Source organism: Dermochelys coriacea, chromosome 10, assembly GCF_009764565.3.
Source record: "Dermochelys coriacea isolate rDerCor1 chromosome 10, rDerCor1.pri.v4, whole genome shotgun sequence".
Classification (NCBI taxonomy): Eukaryota; Metazoa; Chordata; order Testudines; family Dermochelyidae; genus Dermochelys; species Dermochelys coriacea.
In genome coordinates this window covers 40,561,513-40,582,294 of record NC_050077.1, presented here as the reverse complement: position 1 = coordinate 40,582,294, position 20,782 = coordinate 40,561,513, and the positions used below count along the sequence as shown (strand labels likewise).

At 48.9% G+C, this 20,782-nt stretch overlaps 1 protein-coding gene across 1 annotated transcript in view; it reads left to right on the top strand.

Annotated features, from left to right (window-relative positions):
• TBC1D21 (TBC1 domain family member 21) overlaps positions 1–19,843 on the top strand; it is a 32,151-nt gene extending 12,308 nt beyond the window's left edge. The window contains exons 5-11 of the mRNA XM_038419303.2: positions 3,038–3,148; positions 4,560–4,660; positions 7,638–7,734; positions 8,806–8,903; positions 11,993–12,109; positions 19,623–19,712; positions 19,799–19,843. Of these exons, the coding sequence (XP_038275231.2) occupies positions 3,038–3,148; positions 4,560–4,660; positions 7,638–7,734; positions 8,806–8,903; positions 11,993–12,109; positions 19,623–19,712; positions 19,799–19,843 (659 nt within the window). The remainder of the gene's footprint in view (positions 1–3,037; positions 3,149–4,559; positions 4,661–7,637; positions 7,735–8,805; positions 8,904–11,992; positions 12,110–19,622; positions 19,713–19,798) is intronic.
• Positions 19,844–20,782: the final 939 nt, after the last annotated feature.

Below are 20,782 nucleotides of genomic sequence, written 5' to 3'. Positions count from 1 at the left end.
TCGTTGGAGTCTGTTTTTGAAGCTTTTTTGTTGAAGTATAGCCACTCTTAGGTCTGTGATCGAGTGACCGGAGAGATTGAAGTGTTCTCCAACTGGTTTTTGAATGTTATAATTCTTGATGTCTGATTTGTGTCCATTCATTCTTTTACGTAGAGACTGTCCAGTTTGGCCAATGTACATGGCAGAGGGGCATTGCTGGCACATGATGGCATATATCACATTGGTAGATGCGCAGGTGAACGAGCCTCTGATAGTGTGGCTGATGTGATTAGGCCCTATGATGGTATCCCCTGAATAGATATGTGGACAGAGTTGGCAACGGGCTTTGTTGCAAGGATAGGTTCCTGGGTTAGTGGTTCTGTTGTGTGGTGTGTGGTTGCTGGTGAGTATTTGCTTCAGATTGGGGGGCTGTCTGTAAGCAAGGACTGGTCTATCTCCCAAGATCTGAGAGAGCGATGGCTCGTCCTTCAGGATAGGTTGTAGATCCTTGATGATGCGTTGGAGAGGTTTTAGTTGGGGGCTGAAGGTGATGGCTAGTGGCGTTCTGTTGTTTTCTTTGTTGGGCCTGTCCTGTAGTAGGTGACTTCTGGGTACTCTTCTGGCTCTGTCAATCTGTTTCTTCACTTCAGCAGGTGGGTATTGTAGTTGTAGGAATGCATGATAGAGATCTTGTAGGTGTTTGTCTCTGTCTGAGGGGTTGGAGCAAATGCGGTTATATCGTAGCGCTTGGCTGTAGACAATGGATCGAGTGGTATGATCTGGATGAAAGCTAGAGGCATGTAGGTAGGAATAGCGGTCAGTAGGTTTCCGATATAGGGTGGTGTTTATGTGACCATCGCTTATTAGCACCGTAGTGTCCAGGAAGTGGATCTCTTGTGTGGACTGGTCCAGGCTGAGGTTGATGGTGGGATGGAAATTGTTGAAATCATGGTGGAATTCCTCAAGAGCTTCTTTTCCATGGGTCCAGATGATGAAGATGTCATCAATGTAGCGCAAGTAGAGTAGGGGCATTAGGGGACGAGAGCTGAGGAAGCGTTGTTCTAAGTCAGCCATAAAAATGTTGGCATACTGTGGGGCCATGCGGGTACCCATCGCAGTGCCGCTGATTTGAAGGTATACATTGTCACCAAATGTGAAATAGTTATGGGTCAGGACAAAGTCACAAAGTTCTGCCACCAGGTTAGCCGTGACAGTATCGGGGATACTGTTCCTGACGGCTTGTAGTCCATCTTTGTGTGGAATGTTGGTGTAGAGGGCTTCTACATCCATAGTGGCTAGGATGGTGTTTCTGAGGCTGTGGATGGCATTGTGTTCTGCGGCTGAGGCTATGGGGCAAGAGATGCTGCTTTTCCACAATTTCAGCCCATGCACGTCGGCGGAAACACTCTATGTGGAAGTCCAGTCTGTTGTTTCGACCTTCAGGAGGAGTCCACCCAGAATCCTTCTTTTTGTAGTCTTGGTAGGAAGCTCTCTGTGAGTTAGTATGTTGTTCAAAGGTGTGTTGGAAATATTCCTTGAGTCAGAGGCATCGAAAATAGGATTCTAGGTCACCACAGAACTGTATCGTGGTGGTAGAGGAACAGAAGGAGAGGCTCCGAGATAGGACAGATCTTCTGCTGGGCTAAGAGTATAGTTGGATAGATTAACAATATTGCTGGGTGGGTTAAGGGAACTACTGTTGTTTAAAGCCCTCCTCACTAGGTTAGCCAACCTGCTTGCAAAGATGCTCTTCCCTCTTTTCATTAGGTGGAGCCCGTCTCTGCGTAGCACTCCTCCTTCTTGGAACACCATCCAGGAAGGGGTAGTGATCCGAGGACTTGATGAGTCTCGGCAGGCTCTCCGTCACATTGTGAATCCTATCTCCTGACAAGCAGAAGACTTCTCGGTTTCCCCGGTTGGGGTGTCAGATAGATGACTCAGTCCCCCTGAGGAGAGAGTCCCCGACCATCGCCACCCGCCTCCTTCTCTTGAGAGCGGTGGTCGTGGAACCCCCATCCCTAGGACAGGGCATCTCATGCCTTCCAATTGGTGGAATCTCCTTCTGTTCCCTTCCCTCAGATGTATCATCTAGTCCACTCTCCGCATTAGTATCTGTGGAGAGAACATGAAAATGATTGCTTACCTCTATCTGTGTTGCTGGTACATGGACGCTCCCCTTTCTTCCACTGGAGGTCACATGCTGCCAAATTTCTTCACTGTCCTCCTCTCCCCACTGGGCAGCCTCCTCTGAATCTTCAGAACATTGTCTATAGAAGCATATCCTGACGTCTGTCCAGGAAATCTTCAGTTTCACTTATGCAACGCAGGGTCGATATTTGTTTCTTCAGACCTTCAACCTTCTCTTCCAATATGGAGACCAGCTTGCACTTTGTACAGACAAAGTCGCTTCTGTCCTGTGGAAGAAAGACAAACATGGCACATCCAGTGCAGGTCACAACAGCTGAACACTCCCCATCCATATTACCTTCCTTCTACGAGCTTCCTCAGGAGTTGTAGTAACTACTCAGAGAAGCTGACAAGATGTAAGCCTCAGTGGGTTCTCCCCAGGCAAACTCCCTCTGTTAGCCTCTCTGCTGTTCGCCGCTCAGCTGGTTCGCAGCTGACTGGCTTTTTATAAGTCAGGTCCACTCAAGGCTCACATGGAACAAAGCACTCCCAATTCACACTTTTCAAACAAACAACCAATCAAGCAGACGGTCAAACTGTCAAACTGTCCCTACAACAGACACTCAGATACTCACCAACACAGCCTCCCTAATGCAGGCCTTAGCGTACCTCCTCTCAGACAGATCCCAGGCAAACTCCCTCTGTTAGCCTCTCTGCTGTTCGCCGCTCAGCTGGTTCGCAGCTGACTGGCTTTTTATAACAGTCAAGCCTACTTAAGGCTCACCTTGAACAAAGCGCTCCCAATTCACACTTTTAGGAGTCTGTAAGTTCCCCTTCTCCTCAGGAGGGCTGCATGATCTGAACCAGTGATGCAGTTTGCTCCAGGCACCTTCCTCCCATAAGGGAAACAAGTCTCTTTCTTCCACAACAGATTCTGACCTGCAGAGACTGTACCTCCGAGATTCACAAGGCTATGCCATTGTGGACAAGAAACGGCTGGAGAAGATCCTTCTGCTAAGTTATGTATGCAACCTGGAGGCTGGTGAGTGTTGGGGCAGCAGCACACCTGGGCATCAACAAAGGATCCTTATGATGTCACTGAGGCCATACGTCCCATTTGGGCTGGGACAGTCCCTTTTTTAAGCCCTGTCCCAACTGTCCCAACTTTTTATTTGAAAGGTGGGTATTTGTCCTGTTTGCTCTTGCTGACTTGATCAGTTGGCAAAAGCAAATTGGTCAAATGCCCTCTTTTGTCACAAAAGTGGGGTGCAGTGCTGAGGGGGCAAGCGGAGATATCAGCATCCCGCAGGGGGGAGATAGGGCTTGTGGGAGGAAGCAGTGTAGAATTCCAGCATGCGAGGCCCCCTCTGTAGGGTTCCAGCTTCTGGCAATAGCATGGGGGGGGAGCTTCTGGTGAGCAGCTGCCGGTGTCCCGTTTTCTCTTTAGGAAATATGGTCACCCTACTGAGGCTCATTTCTGAAAGAGGGACATGCTGGTGCTTTCCACTGAGCGAGACGGCAGGATAGGCGAGAGGTGTGCAGAATGGCAGGGGGGAAATGACGTGTAGAAGAATAGGAGGTGGCAATTGGGCCAGGGAAATCATGGGAAGTGGGGTGACTAGGGGGCTGGGTGGTAGTGAAAGAGACATGTCTGTATCACTTTCAGGTTTCCTGTTCAAGCATAGCCAAAATCCCTCCTCCCAGACTCTCCCAAACCAACTGGTGACATGCCAGCCATGCCACAGAATGCACTCCCGGAACATGCCCAGACACCACAGTTATGGGCACATTACAAGGACCTGGTGAAACAGAACACAGCGCCCCCCACCCCGCTTGTGTGGTCCCTGTCCCTCAGGGACCAACTAAGCTCCCACAAGCTGTGTCAAAAGCACCTTTTCTTATTCTGTGCAAGGGCAAATCTCTCAGGGTGTTAGGGAACTGTGCATTGTGCACTCATGCAGGCTGTCTCACAAAGAGGCGAAGGCTCACATGAGTCACTGGAACTGAACTCCCCTGTCCCCACTCCCAGCCAGACCCCTCCCAGAGACCCCTACCAGCCAGAGCTGCGACCCAGGGATGGAGTAGGGGAGGGGCTAGCAATGGCACTACCCAAACTATGGATAAATAAAGGACTTTGATCTCCACTACTGCCCATGTGACAGGGCAGTGAGCCCCTGGGTTAGACCCTGTGACCTGTACCCCATGCCTGTGTTTCAGTCCCTTCTGACCTGTTCATTTCCGGAATTTATTGCCCCTCCTTCACTTAAGAGCATGGGGCCTTTCATTGTCTTGGTGAGCTCCGTCCACAAATCCCCATTATTGAGTGGGAGGAGAGCTTCCATGAGCATGTTAACCTAATCCCCAGGGGCATGCTGTTTCATAGCATGTTTCTGGACTGCTGCAGTAGTCTGTTTGCACATCTGAGTGTGTCTGTGTGTTCTCTCTCCTGGCAGAGTACCAGCAGGGGTTCCACGAGATGCTCCTGCTATTCCAATTGCTGGTGGAGAAGGAACATGAGGTCTACTGGCTGTTTCACTTCTTCCTCCAGAAAACAGTAGGTCAGAGGGTTTGTAGGGCCCCGGCTTTGTGCCCTCACTGGGCCATCCAGTTGATCAGCATGCAGCAATGCTCCCTGGAGGCAATCTGCCTGACCTGACCACCCACACCCAGCTGTGGCAGACACCCCAGAGAGAAGAGGGCCAGCCTGACTCCCTCCTGGTTTGCAAGCCTGCCCACACTTCGCCAGTGATAAGTCACCCAACTCAACTTTTCTTCCCAGCCACCCTGCTCCACCCCCTGTATGACAAATGGCATGACTTGACCCATGCCCCGCCTGCCAAGCCACACTGAGGAGGGAGATAGAGCCAGCCTTGCAGGACATGCCCAGGCTGCTGGTGGAAGCCGGATAGTTAGGGAGGTGGTTACATCACCAGAAGACCTGGAACAGCAATTTGGCAAAACATCCCCATCAGTCAGAATGAGGCGTAGGAGGGGAGTCGACTCTTTCCTAGCTCCTAATAACCCAATAGACCAAACTCACCAGAACTGAAGTAAAGAGGCTCCTGGGTTTTGTAGTTTTGCACATTCTTGGATAAAACCACCCCAGGAAAACTGCAAACAAACGTCCAGTAAGACATCCTCACCTTGACTTCTCACCATGCTTCCCAGGGCATTGCATCCCTCCAAGTTGGCAAACTAGAGGCAGTGCCCCCTAGCTGTCTCAGAAAGACAGACCATCTTGGACACCACACAGGCCAGGTGTCTATGAGCATCATGCAAGCAGAGGTTATACCTAATGTATGTTTAACTCTAGACATATTAGTACATGCTTACAGAAACAGAGAAACATAAGCAACAGTGTGCACTGATTTCAGAGTAGCAGCTGTGTTAGTCTGTATTTGCAAAAAGAAAAGGAGTATTTGTGGCACCTTAGAGACTAACAAATATATTTGAGCATAAGCTTTTGTGAGCTACAGCTCACTTCATCGGATGCATTCAGTGGAAAATACAGTGGGGAGATTTATATACACACACAGAGAACATGAAACAATGGGTTTTATCATACACACTGTAACGAGAGTGATCACTTAAGATGAGCCATCACCAGCAGCAGGGGGGGTGAAAGGAGGAAAACCTTTCATGGTGACAAGCAAGGTAGGCCATTTCCAGCAGTTAACAAGAACATCTGAGGAACAGTGGGGGGTGGGGTGGGGGGGAGAAAAACATGGGGAAATAGTTTTACTTTGTGTAATGACTCATCCATTCCCAGTCTCTATTCAAGCCTAAATTAATTGTATCCAGTTTGCAAATTAATTCCAATTCAGCAGTCTCTCGTTGGAGTCTGTTTTTGAAGTTTTTTTGTTGAAGGATAGCCACCCTCAGTCTGTAATCGAGTGACCGGAGAGATTGAAGTGTTCTCCGACTGGTGTTTGAATGTTATAATTCTTGACGTCTGATTTGTGTCCATTCATTCTTTTACGTAGAGACTGTCTGGTTTGACCAATGTACATGGCAGAGGGGAATTGCTGGCACATGATGGCATATATCACATTGGTAGATGCGCAGGTGAATGAGCCTCTGATAGTGTGGCTGATGTGATTAGGCCCTATGATGGTGTCCCCTGAATAGATATGTGGACACAGTTGGCAACAGGCTTTGTTGCAAGGATAGGTTCGTGGGTTAGTGGTTCTGTTGTGTGGTGTGTGGTTGCTGGTGAGTATTTGCTTCAGATTGGGGGGCTGTCTGTAAGGAAGGACTGGCCTGTCTCCCAAGATCTGTGAGAGTGATGGGTCGTCCTTCAGGATAGGTTGTAGATCCTTGATGATGCGTTGGAGAGGTTTTAGTTGGGGGCTGAAGGTGATGGCTAGTGGCGTTCTGTTATTTTCTTTGTTGGGCCTGTCCCATAGTAGGTGACTTCTGGGTACTCTTCTGGCTCTGTCAATCTGTTTCTTCACTTCAGCAGGTGGGTATTGTAGTTGTAAGAATGCTTGATAGAGATCTTATAGGTGTTTGCCTCTGTCTGAGGGGTTTGGAGCAAATGTGGTTGTATCGTAGAGCTTGGCTGTAGACAATGGATCGTGTGGTGTGATCTGGGTGAAAGCTGGAGGCCTGTAGGTAGGAATAGCGGTCAGTAGGTTTCTGGTATAGGGTGGGGTTTATGTGACCATCGCTTATTAGCACCGTAGTGTCCAGGAAGTGGATCTCTTGTGTGGACTGGTCCAGGCTGAGGTTGATGGTGGGATACAAATTGTTGAAATCATGGTGGAATTCCTCAAGGACTTCTTTTCCATGAGTCCAGCTGAATTGGAATTAATTTGCAAACTGGATACTGTTAACTTAGGCTTGAATAGAGACTGGGAGTGGATGGGTCATTACACAAAGTAAAACTATTTCCCCATGTTATTTCCCCCCACCCTCCTCCACCCCACTGTTCCTCAGATGATCTTGTCAACTGCTGAAATGGCCCACCTTGATTACAACTACAAAAGGTTTTCTTCCTCCCCCCCTCCTCCTGCTGGTAATAGCTCATCGTAAGTGATCACACTCCTTACAGTGTGTATCATAACACCCATTGTTTCATGTTCTCTGTGTATATAAATCTCCCCATTGTATTTTCCACTGAATGCATCCGATGAAGTGAGCTGTAGCTCACGAAAGCTTATGCTCAAATAAATTTGTTAGTCTCTAAGGTGCCACAAGTACTCCTTTTCTTTTAGTGTGCACTGAGTTTGTGTCTAGTGGCTGGTCCACTGCTGCTACCAGCTACTGGGAGTGTACCTTTTGTTTAAGCATAGCGATCTATAATACAATTCAGAAGGTCCCAGTTTGAAACCCAGTTGGTGACTCATGCAGGGGCTTGTTTCACATAGATCTTGGTAGTGTAAACCCTGGCCAGATTCATTCCTGGGGTAAGGCCAATGGAGTTATGAGAAGGATGAATTTGGCTTCATGGATTTAACAGGAGGCTATAGCCAACCTGGGCCATCTGATCTCTTCCTGTCCTTCAAGCCTTCCTGAATTGTCTCTTCCAGGAGCACAGCTGTGTTGTGAACATTGGGGTCGGGAAAAATCTGATAATGCTGAAAGCCGTGATAGCATTTATGGATCCCGTCTTTGCAAAGCACTTGGGTAAGTCCTGCTACTCTACCTCCCCACCCAGAAAACAACAAAGCAAATGCTACTGGAGCTCAGATAATTTCCAGGCGTTGGAAGCAAAACAAAGGACCCATTTGCACAGTGACAGGTTTTACCTAGGTCTGCCATATTTTGTGTGCATGGAGGCTGAGGCCCTAAGCAGGGGTCCCACATCCTGGGTTTCCTGGCATTGGAGCAGGATGGTGAATCTCCACCCTCCCCATCCACTTTTTCTGTCTTTCTCTATCACTATCTTGTGAATTTCACATGGATGGGTAGGGGGAGTGGTCCTCTGGCATTCCATAGAATCACTGAGCTGTGGGGATGGAAGGGACCATGCAAAGTCATCAAGTCAAGCCCCCTGTGCTATGGCAGAACCAAGTAAACCAAGACCATCCCTGACAGGAGTTTATCTTTTAAGGCTCCTTTCCTGCACTAAGCTGTCCTTTCCTTAGACTAGAAAGGCCAGACCTGGCTTCCTTAGGGATCTATTGATGTCACCATGGTGGAAAATCCAAGCTCTTCCTTCCCCTCTAGGTCCTACACTGTACCTCCGTGGCACTCCCTGGGACATTACATAGATTTAACTAGGAGGCTTGAGAATGATTAAGGTTGCCAACACATCCCAGTTTTCATGGGAGAGTTCCAATATTGAATATTACACATTCTACAAGTCACGGGGATGGGCCGTCAGAGTCTCGGTATCTTTTGGGGCCTGTGCAATATCCTCTTGTTATGACATAGCATGGAGTTGCCATGATAATGCCTTGACATTGCACGGCAATGTAACAGCATCCCATTCTGTGACAATGTCACTATGTGCTGATGCTGCATTGCCTGATGATGATGAGATCTGGCAACATGGTGATGCAATGTCCAGGCGTTGCAACAGGATGTTTGCTCTGAAGAACCAACTTTTAAAGGTGGCAACCTAACATGTATTGCAGCAAATAAAGCAACTGAAAAGAGAGTCCCAATATGAGACTTTCTGATTTACACCTACACAGACTGGATGGTAAGGTGTGTCTCGGTCCCTGACCTGAGCTTGCTTTTCTCATCCTCTAGAAGGGAAGGGCAGAGTTGTGCAGTCGCTGTTCCCCTGGTTTTGCCTCTTCTTCCAGCGAGTCTTCAAATCCTTTGACGATGTCTGGAGACTGTGGGAGGTGAGAGCTTTCTGACATTCTGTGGCTTTCCTGGCACCTGGAGGCATGACGGATACCCAACATTTGTAACTTTCCTTTCCCCCTACAAAGTGCAAAGAGTCTCAGCCAGAGATGCTGCCTAAGTGACTTCAGGGCAATGAACTAATCATCCCTTGTAGCATTTCTGTGATTGAGGACCGATGACTTGGCCCACTCCAGAGTGGGACTGGAAACTAAGGCTGGTCACAAATGTTCCCTCTAAATTGTTTTTTGATTTTTTTTTTGATAGAAAAAAATCTTCATAAGAAGTGGCTGCTTTCCTTGGGAAATTTTGAATTTTTGTTGTTATTTTTGAAAAACCAATATCCTGAAAGCTGAAATATTTCATAGATTCCAAGGCCAGAATGTACCATTGCGATCCAGTCTGACCTCCCTCCAGAGAACTTCCCCAAAACAATTCCTAGAGCAGTTTGATTTGGTAATACTGTCCTAGTGTCTCATGGGAGTTGTAGTTCTAATGCCTCTTGTACCCATTCTTCTTTAGGAACCTCTATGGGTCTACATCTCTCATAATGCACCATATCCAGGGATTCCCATTATGCACTACTTTTTCTCTTCAAGAGGGGAGACTGTGATGCATCATGGGATATGAAGTCTGCCTAGGAAGCCTGGCCTATAGAAAACTGTGGACTTTGACTTTGGAGTCCCGGGTTCTATTTTAGTCTTTTTCACTAGCCTGCTGGGTGACCTTGGGCCCCTTCCTGTGCCTCAGTTTCCCCATCTGTAAAATGGGAGTAGGATATTGCCCTCATTTGTAAAGCACTTTGAGACATGCTGATGAAAAGCACTTAGATAAAATCTAGGAATGTTTATGGTGATTTTTGAGACTGGGAGAATGAGGCAGCTGGCTTCCATAAGGCATCTGCAGCAGCATTTCCAAATAGAAATATTTTGGGTTTTGGCTGAAAAGTTTCAGTTTTGTGAACATTTTCTGTAAAATGAAACCCCATGTCCTGACCAGTTGTGTTGAAAACTCCAGGTGGTGGAAGGCTAGAGGGCTGAGCTATGCAAAATTCTCATAAGAAGAGGTTTTGTTATAAACCTGACACATGGGCTGAGAAATGTGTGATCCTTCAGGTGAGCTTAGGCTGGGCTTTGATGGGACCTGAGTTGACTTATTTTCATAGCTCCAGGAGGAGCCATTGTGGTCATCTGGTTTGACCTCCTGAATCACACTGGCTAGAAAACCTTGCCCAGTGAGTCCAGCATCAGTATGGAATGATCCTAGTCTGCTTTTGCTCCCACAGCTGCAAGAGGCAGTTTCTTCTGGTATCTTCCAGCCAGACTGGGAGATGGGAATAATGGAAACCTCACTAGACAGCATAGCATCTTGGGAGGTCCCTGATTCAATTTTGCAGGCCAGAGAGGTAGAGCCCTGCAAGGATACAAAATGTGGATCTGCATCCATCAGGATCAACCCGCGATCAGACCCGCAATCCGCTAGCCAACTTTTACCTGTATCTGCCTTACATCTGCAGCAGCAAGCTGTCTCACAAGGGCTAGCGATGAGGGGGAGGGGCAGAGAGTGGGCAGTGCGGAGTCTTGCAGGGAAGAGGCAGCACGATGGTGGTGACTGGGGATAAGGGGCAGTGTGGGGGTGGGGTCTTGAGAAGGGTAGGGTTGCCTGACATCTGGTTTTCAACTGGAACATCCTTTCGAAAAGGGACCCTGGTGGCTCCAGTCAGCACTGCTGACCAGGCTGCTAAAAGTCAGATTGGCGGCACAGCAGGGCTAAGGCAGGCTCCCTGCCTCCCCGGCTCTACACTGCTCCCAGAAGCAACTGGCATGTCCCTGTGGCCCCTAGGCACAGGTGTGATCAGGGAAGCTCTGCGCACTGCCCCAGGGAACTGCGGCCAATGGGAGCTGTGGGGTCAGCGCCTGCGGGTGCGGACAGTGCACACCGTGTATGTGTCCAAGTTCCAAGGTGAAGGGAGGATTGCTGCAGCAACAGGATTCTTGCCACCAAACCAAAGCGCTCACTTAGTGTCCTCATTTCCCAGCCCTCTCCCTGGTGGTTTTCATATCTCAATTGGTATTTGCACATAGCTCCCTCTCCATGCTCGCCTTTCCTGCTGAGGTCTCAGGGCTGTGTCATGGCAGGGGAAACTCTGTCTGGGGTGGGGAGGAGGGTGTCTGAACAGCCTGCACAGAAAATGCTGGAAGTGAGATCATTTGGCCAAGTGAGTCTCCAAAAAAATATCAAAAGCCACTTTGCCCTTGGGCAAAACCTAGAATCAGTTCACCCAGCAGCAAATGCAGCTCAGACCAAGTAGATGAGTTCATTGCAAGATGAACAACCAATATTGGTATATGGTTAATTTGCACTTGCTTAATATATTGGAGTCTGTATGGACCCAGCAAGTCAAGGGGCTCTGTGCTATTGGAGGTGCCATGTTTTGGCTGAGATGTCAAGTCAAGGGTCTCGGCACTTGTTTTTGATAAAGAGCCCCTACTACTTATTTTGCAAGAGGAGTAGCATTAGCTGCAGTGTTATCAGCCAAGATCAGGGCCCTATTGTGCTAGGCGCTGTCCATACAGCAGAAGACAGGACCTACCCCCTAAGTGTGTATCCTCTAAATTGATCCCTGCTTTACATTCAGGTGGGAAGCTGAGGGTCAAAGAGGATAAGGGAATCTGTGGCAGAGGTGGGAATTGAAGCCAGCTCTTCTCAGTCCCATTCTTGTACCTAAACCACAAGCCCAACCTTCCAAATAGATACAGTCCCCCTCCCTAAAATTACTCCTGTAATTTCATGTGCAGCAACTGTTTCTCCATTTCCCCTATTTATTTGTGTAGTGTTGCTGCATGCTCTGAAATAGCTGCCTTGTTCCACCATACAAGAGGCTGCATTTCAATGGCAGATGACTCAGTGATCTCAAAGATATAGTCTACGAAAAGCTTTGGGATCCTCCAGCATAAAAGGTGCTATAGTCTGCTAGTACATTTTGTTCCTGAGACAAAAGGTTCAGAATCTGCTGGGTTTGGGTGGAGCATGGGAATCACCTCTGATGTTTTTCACTGATTCTGGTCCATGGTCTGTTTCTTCCAAGGTATTCCTGATGGGGATGCCCTGCAGAAATTTCCAAGTGATCGTGGCCTACACTATGCTGCAGAATGTCAGAGACCAAATCCTCCAGGAAAATATGGGTGGAGATGACATTTTAATGGTGAGCCAGCCAGCAGGGAGCCTGGTGTGTAACACAGTCCCTCCTCCCCCAGGAAATCAGTAGATAAGGAGGGGAATGGGATGCACTGCATCATCCTCTAGGAGAGGGATTCAGTTCAAGCCCTTCTCAATAGCAATAGAGGGTTGTTGCTATCAGGCTGCTGTTTGGTGCTCCGACTGAGATGTGTTGGTGGGTCTCAGGCCAGGTCCTAGTGGACAGCTAACTATATCACCAGACACACATTTCTGCTTGATATGGATCAGCCCCCTTGTTGGCAGAGAGGCCAAGCAATGAATGTGATTAAAAGGACACGCTCACCCGCTGAGATGGGCCTCCCCACTCAAGGATGGGACATATTGGCAGGGAACACTGAGGGAAGCATGCACTTCCACAGCATGAGCTCTGCCTGTCCTGGGTGCCATTCTCCAAGGTACTCAAGTGGCACTTTTCTCAGGCACTCAGTTGCCTTTAACAAATGTGAGTTCAGTGTTTTTAATGGACATGAGCCCAAATATGAACACAGGATCCTAAACTCCCTGAACTTTGGAGATGTTCAGACCGGGAACCAGATCCAAAGTCTGCAACTTGGTCCTATCCTGATATGCAGAACTTGAAGGAAGCTTGGCATCAGATCTGATTCCTGGCCTGACCTTTGTGAAGAGGTCCCATTTCAATTTTTCAAGCTGTAATCTCTGAGAATGAATGGGGAAGGACAAAGAGGGGGAATTTTCAAATTAAAAAAAAATGGAATTAAGAATCTAGATCCCTGGTTCCTTCCTAATGCAGCAGATTAGTTCTTCAAGAGGATTTATGAGGAAGATTTATTATAGGCAGAGCTAGTATTGCTGCCTGGAGTTAAGGTTATCCAACACTTTCTTTTATATGGCCATTTTTACACTTGCTCATTCCTTTGCCAAACTGTAACTATTCTGGCTGAAATTTCCCATGCGAGTTGTCAGCCTCAGGCTGATTATTTTTGGAAAGTTTCAGCAAAAGCATTTCAGACATTTCTGAGAATAAGATTAGGGAAAGATACATTGTTTTGCCCATGTTAAAAATTCTCACAACCATTTTGTTGAAGCTCTCCCCTCCTCTCCCCTCGTGCTTTGGGACTAGAACTTGAAATCTTACTAAAAGAGGCAGGGGTCCTGTGGAAAAGATAGCAGGTGATCATGTAATTAAAGACTGTATCATAATGCATACACACAAGGGGGGGCCAATTCAGGGTGCTCAGAAACCTTAATTCTGGCCCATCCTAATGTTTGAGTAACAGTCTTAGTATTCTTTTAACGTAGGTTTGCATGTGTAATATAGGATAGGTTCCATGAAGGAAATGTGGGGGAGGGACAGGAGTGATGGCTGTGTTCAGCATTTAAAGATCTGAAATACCAATAAAGGAAAAGGATTGTTTGGATGATCAAAAGAGAAATAAATAGGAGTGAAATGAAATTAGATTAAAATCAGATGAAAGCCAACAAAGGAAAATGTCAGAGTGACTCTCCTGACAGTCAGATCTGTGAGGCTGTGGAGTAGCCTCCTTTGGGAAATGGTAGGTCTTCCAGCACTAGAGCCATTTGAAACTGGGATGCATAGTAAAGTGGTGGTGAACTTTCCTCTAGGGTACAATCTTGTGCCAACAGGGGCATGGACAAGATGTTACCTAACAGCTCTTTCCTGCCTCTCATGTCTAAGATTCCCTGATATGACCTTTTCATGATTGCCACTTCTCTTGACCCCCCCTCTAGTTTTGCAGTTGGCACCCCTAAAATTTGCAGATGGTGTAAAAGATGAGGTGGTTCAGTTCAGAACCCATGAACATGGATGGTTGTCTAAACCTCCTCCAGACTGACCTGAACTCACTGGCTCTCCAAGCATCTTCACTGACTAGCATGTCCTGTTGAATGTGCAGTTCTTTTCATTAATATTACAGTGGGAACACTAGAGATTGGGGTCCTGTTGTGCTAGGCACAATAAGAGATACTCCCTGCCCAACAATCTAAACAGGCAAGAGCTAGGAGGGGAAACAGAGGGACAGGGACTTGCCCAAGGTCACCCCGCAGTCAATGGCAAAGGTGGCATAGAGGCCCAGGATTTTCATACAAAAATGCTGAGTTTTCTAAACTGAAGCGTTTGCAGCAAAGGGCCAGTTTCCACTGGACACTCGGTGGGAAGGTTTCTAAGGTCCAGGATGGGATTTCTGGTCAAAACCACGGGGAGCAAGTGACCCACTTCAGACCACTCATAGAATCATAGAATATCAGGGTTGGAAGGGACCTCAGGACGTCATCTAGTCCAACCCCCTGCTTAAAGCAGGACCAATCTCCAACTAAATCATCCTAGCCAGGGCTTTGTCAAGCCTGACATTAAAAACCTCTAAGGAAGGAGATTCCACCACCTCCCTAGGTAAGGCATTCCAGTGCTTTACCACCCTCCTAGTGAAAATTTTTTTCCTAATATCCAACCTAAACCTCCCCCATTGCAACCTGAGACCATTACTCCTTGTTCTGTCATCTGCTACCATTGAGAACAGTCTAGATCCATCCTCTTGGGAACCCCCTTCAGGTAGTTGAAAGCAGCTATCAAATTCCCCCTCATTCTTCTCTTCCGCAGACTAAACAATCCCAGCTCCCTCAGCCTCTCCTCATAAGTCATGTGTTCCAGTCCCCTGATCATTTTTGTTGCCCTCCTCTGGACGCTTTCCAATTTTTTCACATCCTTCTTGTAGTGTGGGGCCCAAAACTAGACACAGAACTCCAGATGAGGCCTCACCAATGTCAAATAGAGGGGACCGATCATGTCCCTCGATCTGCTGGCAGTGCCCCTACTTGTAAAGCCCAAAATGCCATTGCCCTTCTTGACAAGATGAAGTGAGCTGTAGCTCACGAAAGCTTATGCTCTAATAAATTGCTTAGTCTCTAAGGTGCCACAAGTACTCCTTTTCTTTTTGCGGATACAGACTATCACGGCTGCTACTCTGAAAAACGGCACACAGTTGACTCATAACCAGCTTCTTGTCCACTGTAACCCCTAGGTCCTTTTCTGCAGAACTGCTGCCTAGCCATTCGGTCCCTAGTCTGTAGCGGTGCAGGGATTTTTCCATCCTAAGTGCAGGACTCTGCACTTCTCCTTGTTGAACCTCATCAGATTTCTTTTGGCCCAATCCTCTAATTTGTCTAGGTCCCTCTGTATCCTATCCCTACCCTCCAGAGTATCTACCACTCCTCCCAGTTTAGTGTCATTTGCAAACTTGCTGAGGGTGCAATCCACGCCATCCTCCAAATCATTAATGAATATATTGAACAGAACCGGCCTCAGGACCAACCCTTGGGGCACTCCGCTTGATACTGGTTGACAACAAGACATGGAGCCATTGATCACTACCCATTGAGCCCGACAATCTAGCCAGCTTTCTATCCTCCTTATAATCCATTCATCCAGCCCACACTTCTTTAACTTGCTGGCAAGAATACTGTGGGAGACCGTGTCAAAAGCTTTGCTAAAGTCAAGGAGCAACACGTCCACTGCTTTCCCCTTATCCACAGAGCCAGTTATTTCATCATAGAAGGCAATTAGATTAGTCAGGCATGACTTGCCCTTGGTGAATCCATGCTGACTGTTCCCGATCACTTTCCTCTCCCCTAAGGGCTTCAGAATTGATTCCTTCAGGACCTGCTCCATGATTTTTCCAGGGACTGAGGTGAGGCTGACTGGCCTGTAGTACCCCAGATCCTCCTTCTTCCCTTTTTTAAAGATGGGCACTACATTGGCCTTTTTCCAGTCATCCAGGACCTCCCCTGATCACCATGAGTTTTCAAAGATAATGGCCAATGGCTCTGCAATCACATCTGCCTACTCCTTTAGCATTCTCGGATGCAGCGCATCCGGCCCCATGGACTTGTGCTCCTCCAACTTTTCTAAATAGTCCCGAACCACTTCTTTCTCCACAGAGGGCTGGTCACCTCCTCCCCATGCTGTGCTGCCCAGTGCAGCAGTCTGGGAGCTGACCTTGTTCGTGAAGACAGAGGCAAAAAAAGCATTGAGTTCCTTAGCATTTTCCACATCCTCTATCACTAGGTTGCCTCTCTCATTCAGTAAGGGGCCCACACTTTCCTTGACTTCCTTCTTGTTGCTAACGTACCTGAAGAAACCCTTCTTGTTACTCTTACCATCTCTTGCTAGCTGCAACTCCAGGTGTGATTTGGCCTTCCTGATTTTACTCCGGCATGCCCGAGCAATATTTTTATACTCTTCCCTGGTCATTTGTCCAATCTTTCACTTCTTGTAAGCTTCTTTTTTGTGTTTAAGATCAGCAAGGATTTCACTGTTAAGCCAAGCTGGTCGCCTGCCATATTTACTATTCTTTCTACACATGGGGATGGTTTGTCCCTGTAACCTCAATAAGGATTCTTTAAAATACAGCCAGCTCTCCTGGACTCCTTTCCTCCTCATGTTATTCTCCCAGGGGATCCTGCCCATCCATTCCCTGAGGTTGTCAAAGTCTGCTTTTCTGAAGTCCAGGGTCCATATTCTGCTGCTCTCTTTTCTTCCTTGTGTCAGGATCCTGAACTCGACCATCTCATGGTCAATGCCTCCCAGGTTCCCATCCACTCTTGCTTCCCCTACTAATTCTTCCCAGTTTGTGAGCAGCAGGTCAAGTAGAGCTCTGCCCCTAGTTGGTTTCTCCAGCACTTGCACCAGGAAATTGTCCCCTACACTTTCCAAAAACTTCCTGGATTGTCTGTGCACCGCTGTATTGCTCTCCCAGCAGATATCAGGGTGATTGAAGTCTCCCATGATAACTAGGTCCTGCAATCTAGTAACTTCCGTGAGTTGCCGGAAGAAAACCTTGTCCACCTCATCCACCTGGTCTGGTGGTCTATAGCAGACTCCCACCACAACATCACCCTTCTTGCTCACACTTCTAAACTTAATCCAGAGACTCTCAGGTTTTTCTGCAGTTTCATACTGGAGCTCTGAGCAGTCATACTGCTCTCTTACATACAATGCAACTCCCCCACCTTTTCTGCCCTGCCTGTCCTTCCTGAACCATTTATATCCATCCATGACAGTACTCCAGTCATGTGAGTTATCCCACCAAGTCTCTGTTATTCCAATCACATCATAATTCCTTGACTGTGCCAGGACTTCCAGTTCTCCCTGCTTGTTTCCCAGGCTTCTTGCATTTGTGTATAGGCACTTGAGATAACTTGCTGTTTGTCCTGCTTTCTTAGTATGAGGCATGAGCCCTTCCCTCTTGCATTCTCCTGTTCATGCTTCCTCCCATTTTCCCACGTCCCCACTTACCTCAGGGCTTTGGTCTCCTTCCCCCAGTGAACCTAGTTTAAAGCCCTCCTCACTAGGTTAGCCAGCCTGCTTGCGAAGATGCTCTTCCCTCTGTTCGTTAGGTGGAGCCCGTCTCTGCCTAGCACTCCTCCTTCTTGGAACACCATCCCATGGTCAAAGAATCCAAAGCCTTCTCTCCAACACCACCTGCGTAGCCATTCATTGACTTCCACAATTCGATGGTCTCTACCCAGGCCTTTTCCTTCCACGGGGAGGATGGACGAGAACACCACTTGCGCCTCAAACTCCTTTATCCTTCTTCCCAGAGCCATGTAGTCTGCAGTGATCCACTCAAGGTCATTCTTGGCAGTATCATTGGTGGCCATGTGGAGAAGCAGGAAGGAGTAGCGATTTGAGGGCTTGATGAGTCTCTCCGTCACATCGTGAATCCTAACTCCTGGCAAGCAGCAGACTTCTCGATTTTCCCGGTCGGGGCGGCAGATAGATGACTCAGTCCCCCTGAGGAGAGAGTCCCCAATCACCACCACCTGCCTCCTTCTCTTGGGAGTGGTGGTCGTGGAACCCCCATCCCTAGGACAGTTCATCTCATGCCTTCCAGTCAATAGCCTAGTGATCAAAGCACTCACTTGGGACACAGCAAAGCAGGGATTGAAACCGCAGTCTGTCACATCCCAGGGGAATAGCCCCTGAGCTATTCTGGGGTGGGGGTCTGTCTCTCTGGTTCATCCTGATGCGGGATGAGATTTTTTTTTTATTATTTCAAAATTTTTCACAGAACAGGAAAACTGTTTCCTACTCAGCTCTACTCCTTAGGTCTTAGAAAGGCCTTAACCTCCACGGGGCCAGGTGACCTCTCCCCATTGTAGAATGTGCCAAAGATCTGCAGGGCAGAGTGGAAAGGAGACTGCTGCCTTTGGGCTGTATATCTTATCAAAGCAGAATCTCTCATGAGATTCCCAACCCCTGTCAGGGATGATCTAGGTTTACCTGGTCCTGTCTTAGTGCAGGGAGTTAGACTAGATGTCCCATCAAGGTCTCTTCCAGCCCTGCATTGCTATGATTGTAATCCCTGGTGGGAAGTAGGAGTGGATGAAATTATGAAGAGGAAATGTGAGAATAAAAAAGTGAAGCAAATGTCAAAAATGCATAGTGTTCAGGCTTGGATGAAGATACAGGTAGCTCCTGGTAGCTGGGTCACCCAGTCGTAGCTGCCACATTAGATACCCCCTGCCCTTGTTAGAACATTTAGCAGGCACACAATGGCAGCAGAGCCAGGTTTTGAGCAGTGGCGGGGTTGGGGGGTGATGGTGCCAGCCAGGGGTGAAAGTAATGGAGGCCACTTATGGGGCGGGGTGGCTCTGGCCCCCGGAAGGAGCAGGGCCTCGGGTGGAAGGGGCGGGGCTGGGGGTCAGCATCCCCCAGCCAGCCCTTCCAGTCCAGCTGGCCCGCACTGCCCAGGGCTCCCATGTTGATTTAAAGGGCCTGGGGCTCTGGACGCTGCTGCTGCCGTAGCAGCAGCGGCGTCCAGAGCCCCAAGGCCTTTTAAATCGCCAGCTCCAGGGCAGCTGCTCCCTTTGTCCATCGGCGGCCGGAGGGGCCAAAAGGGGCAGGAACATTAAAGCGCCGCAGGGTCCTTTGCCGCGGCCCCGCCAACAGGGGGTGCGCAGCAACATTAAGGCACCACAGTGGCAAAGGATCATCCTTAAAGCGCTGCTGCAGCAGCGCTTTAATGTCCCTGCCCCTTTTGCCTTCTCTGTCGGCGGCCCTGCTAGGACGGACCCTACTGGCAGGGCCACCGGCATGGGGAAGGGGCAGTGACGTTAAAGCACTGCCGCAGCAACACTTTAAGGACAGTCCTTTGCCGTGGCAGCGCTTTAACATTGCTGCCCCTTCCCCCCCCCAATCAGTGGCCCTGCCGATATGGATCCTACCAGCAGGGCACCAACAGGGGAGGCAAAAGGGGCAGGGACATTAAAGCGCTGCCGCGGCAACGCTTTACTGTGGGCTGGGTATGGGCCAGTGTGGTTCTTACTGGTACGCAGTACCGGCCCCTACCGGCTCGTTTTCACTCCTGGTGCCAGCTTCAGTGATACCTATTGGCTTGAAAAGGCACTGCACATACAGCTAACGGATACCAGGGGAGCAGCCTCCTGCCCCCTATTTGCTCTACCCTGGTTGGTGGTGTCTCTGCTCTCCTTTCCCCGCGTAGGTCTGTGGGAACATCATAGACCTGGATGCAGATGAGCTGATCTCCAAAGCCTGCTCCACGTACAAACTGCTCATGGAACACAAGGAAAAGGTAATGGACAGAGGCTTGTGCTGGCGGGATGGGAGCGCTGGGAGAATCATCTCGTCAATGTCTCACCCAGACCCTTTTCTCCACAGGTTCCAGATGAGCTGAAGGAGTTCTTCCTTAAGGGAGACTCATAGAGACAGAAGAGTTAGCAATAAATGTGTGTGTGACCCGGAATGGGCATCAGAGTTTGGCCCTGGCTGCTGCACCACCCTGGCAATATAAACAGACTCCACCCTTGCCCCCGGAGTTCTATCAGTTCGGGGGTGGGGCAGGACTGACATAGGTAACGCCGCTGGAGAGGAAAGGGCTGCAGCTGGAGTTCACTGGCATTTGGAGGGAAGCCCGCAACAGGAGCTGCTCTGCTGTACACCCACAGGGCTACCAGCCCTAGACCAGCTCCGAATCCTGGAGGTGCGAGAGTGGCATAAAGCCACCATAGTAATCCCTGGGGCTCCTCGGGCCATGCCCACTCCTTGGTGTGTCCGCCCATGTGGCATCAGGCAGAATTGAGCCTGCAGTTCACCTTGTCTCTCATGCCATGAGCCAAAGCCCCCTGGTATGAAGAGGACTTCCATAGGCTGCAGCAGGCTATGGGTGGCTCCGTGCTTTGCGAATGCCCCAGCTGAGCAGACAGCTCGTGGCACGAGAAGGTGACCAATTCTACTATCCCCAGGTGCTGTTAGTAACCCAGGCAAACCAGGTGGTGGGCACCTCTATTAGAGCCCTGCCACTTGCCCTGAACCAGACGGGACTTAACTATGAGTCAGTTCCGGTCAGGGGGAACAGCTGGACCTTCTTGGGCTTGGGTCGATGTGGCAGCCCATTGCAGAGACAGCATGCCAAGGTGTGGCGGGACGCTCAGCACAGTGAGGCGGTGGCCAGCAGGAGCAGGCTACGTGGCTACTACCATGCAGGCACATGGCTACTACCACCAGCTAACCCAATGCACAGGAGGAGCAGAGATGTTCCAGGGCAGAAGGCAGTGGCAGTGCTGACTCAGGTTCAGGGAGAAGGATCAGGGTCAGGTAGGGTGGACTTGTGTCCAGTTTGGGTCTGGATCAGGCCTATAAATT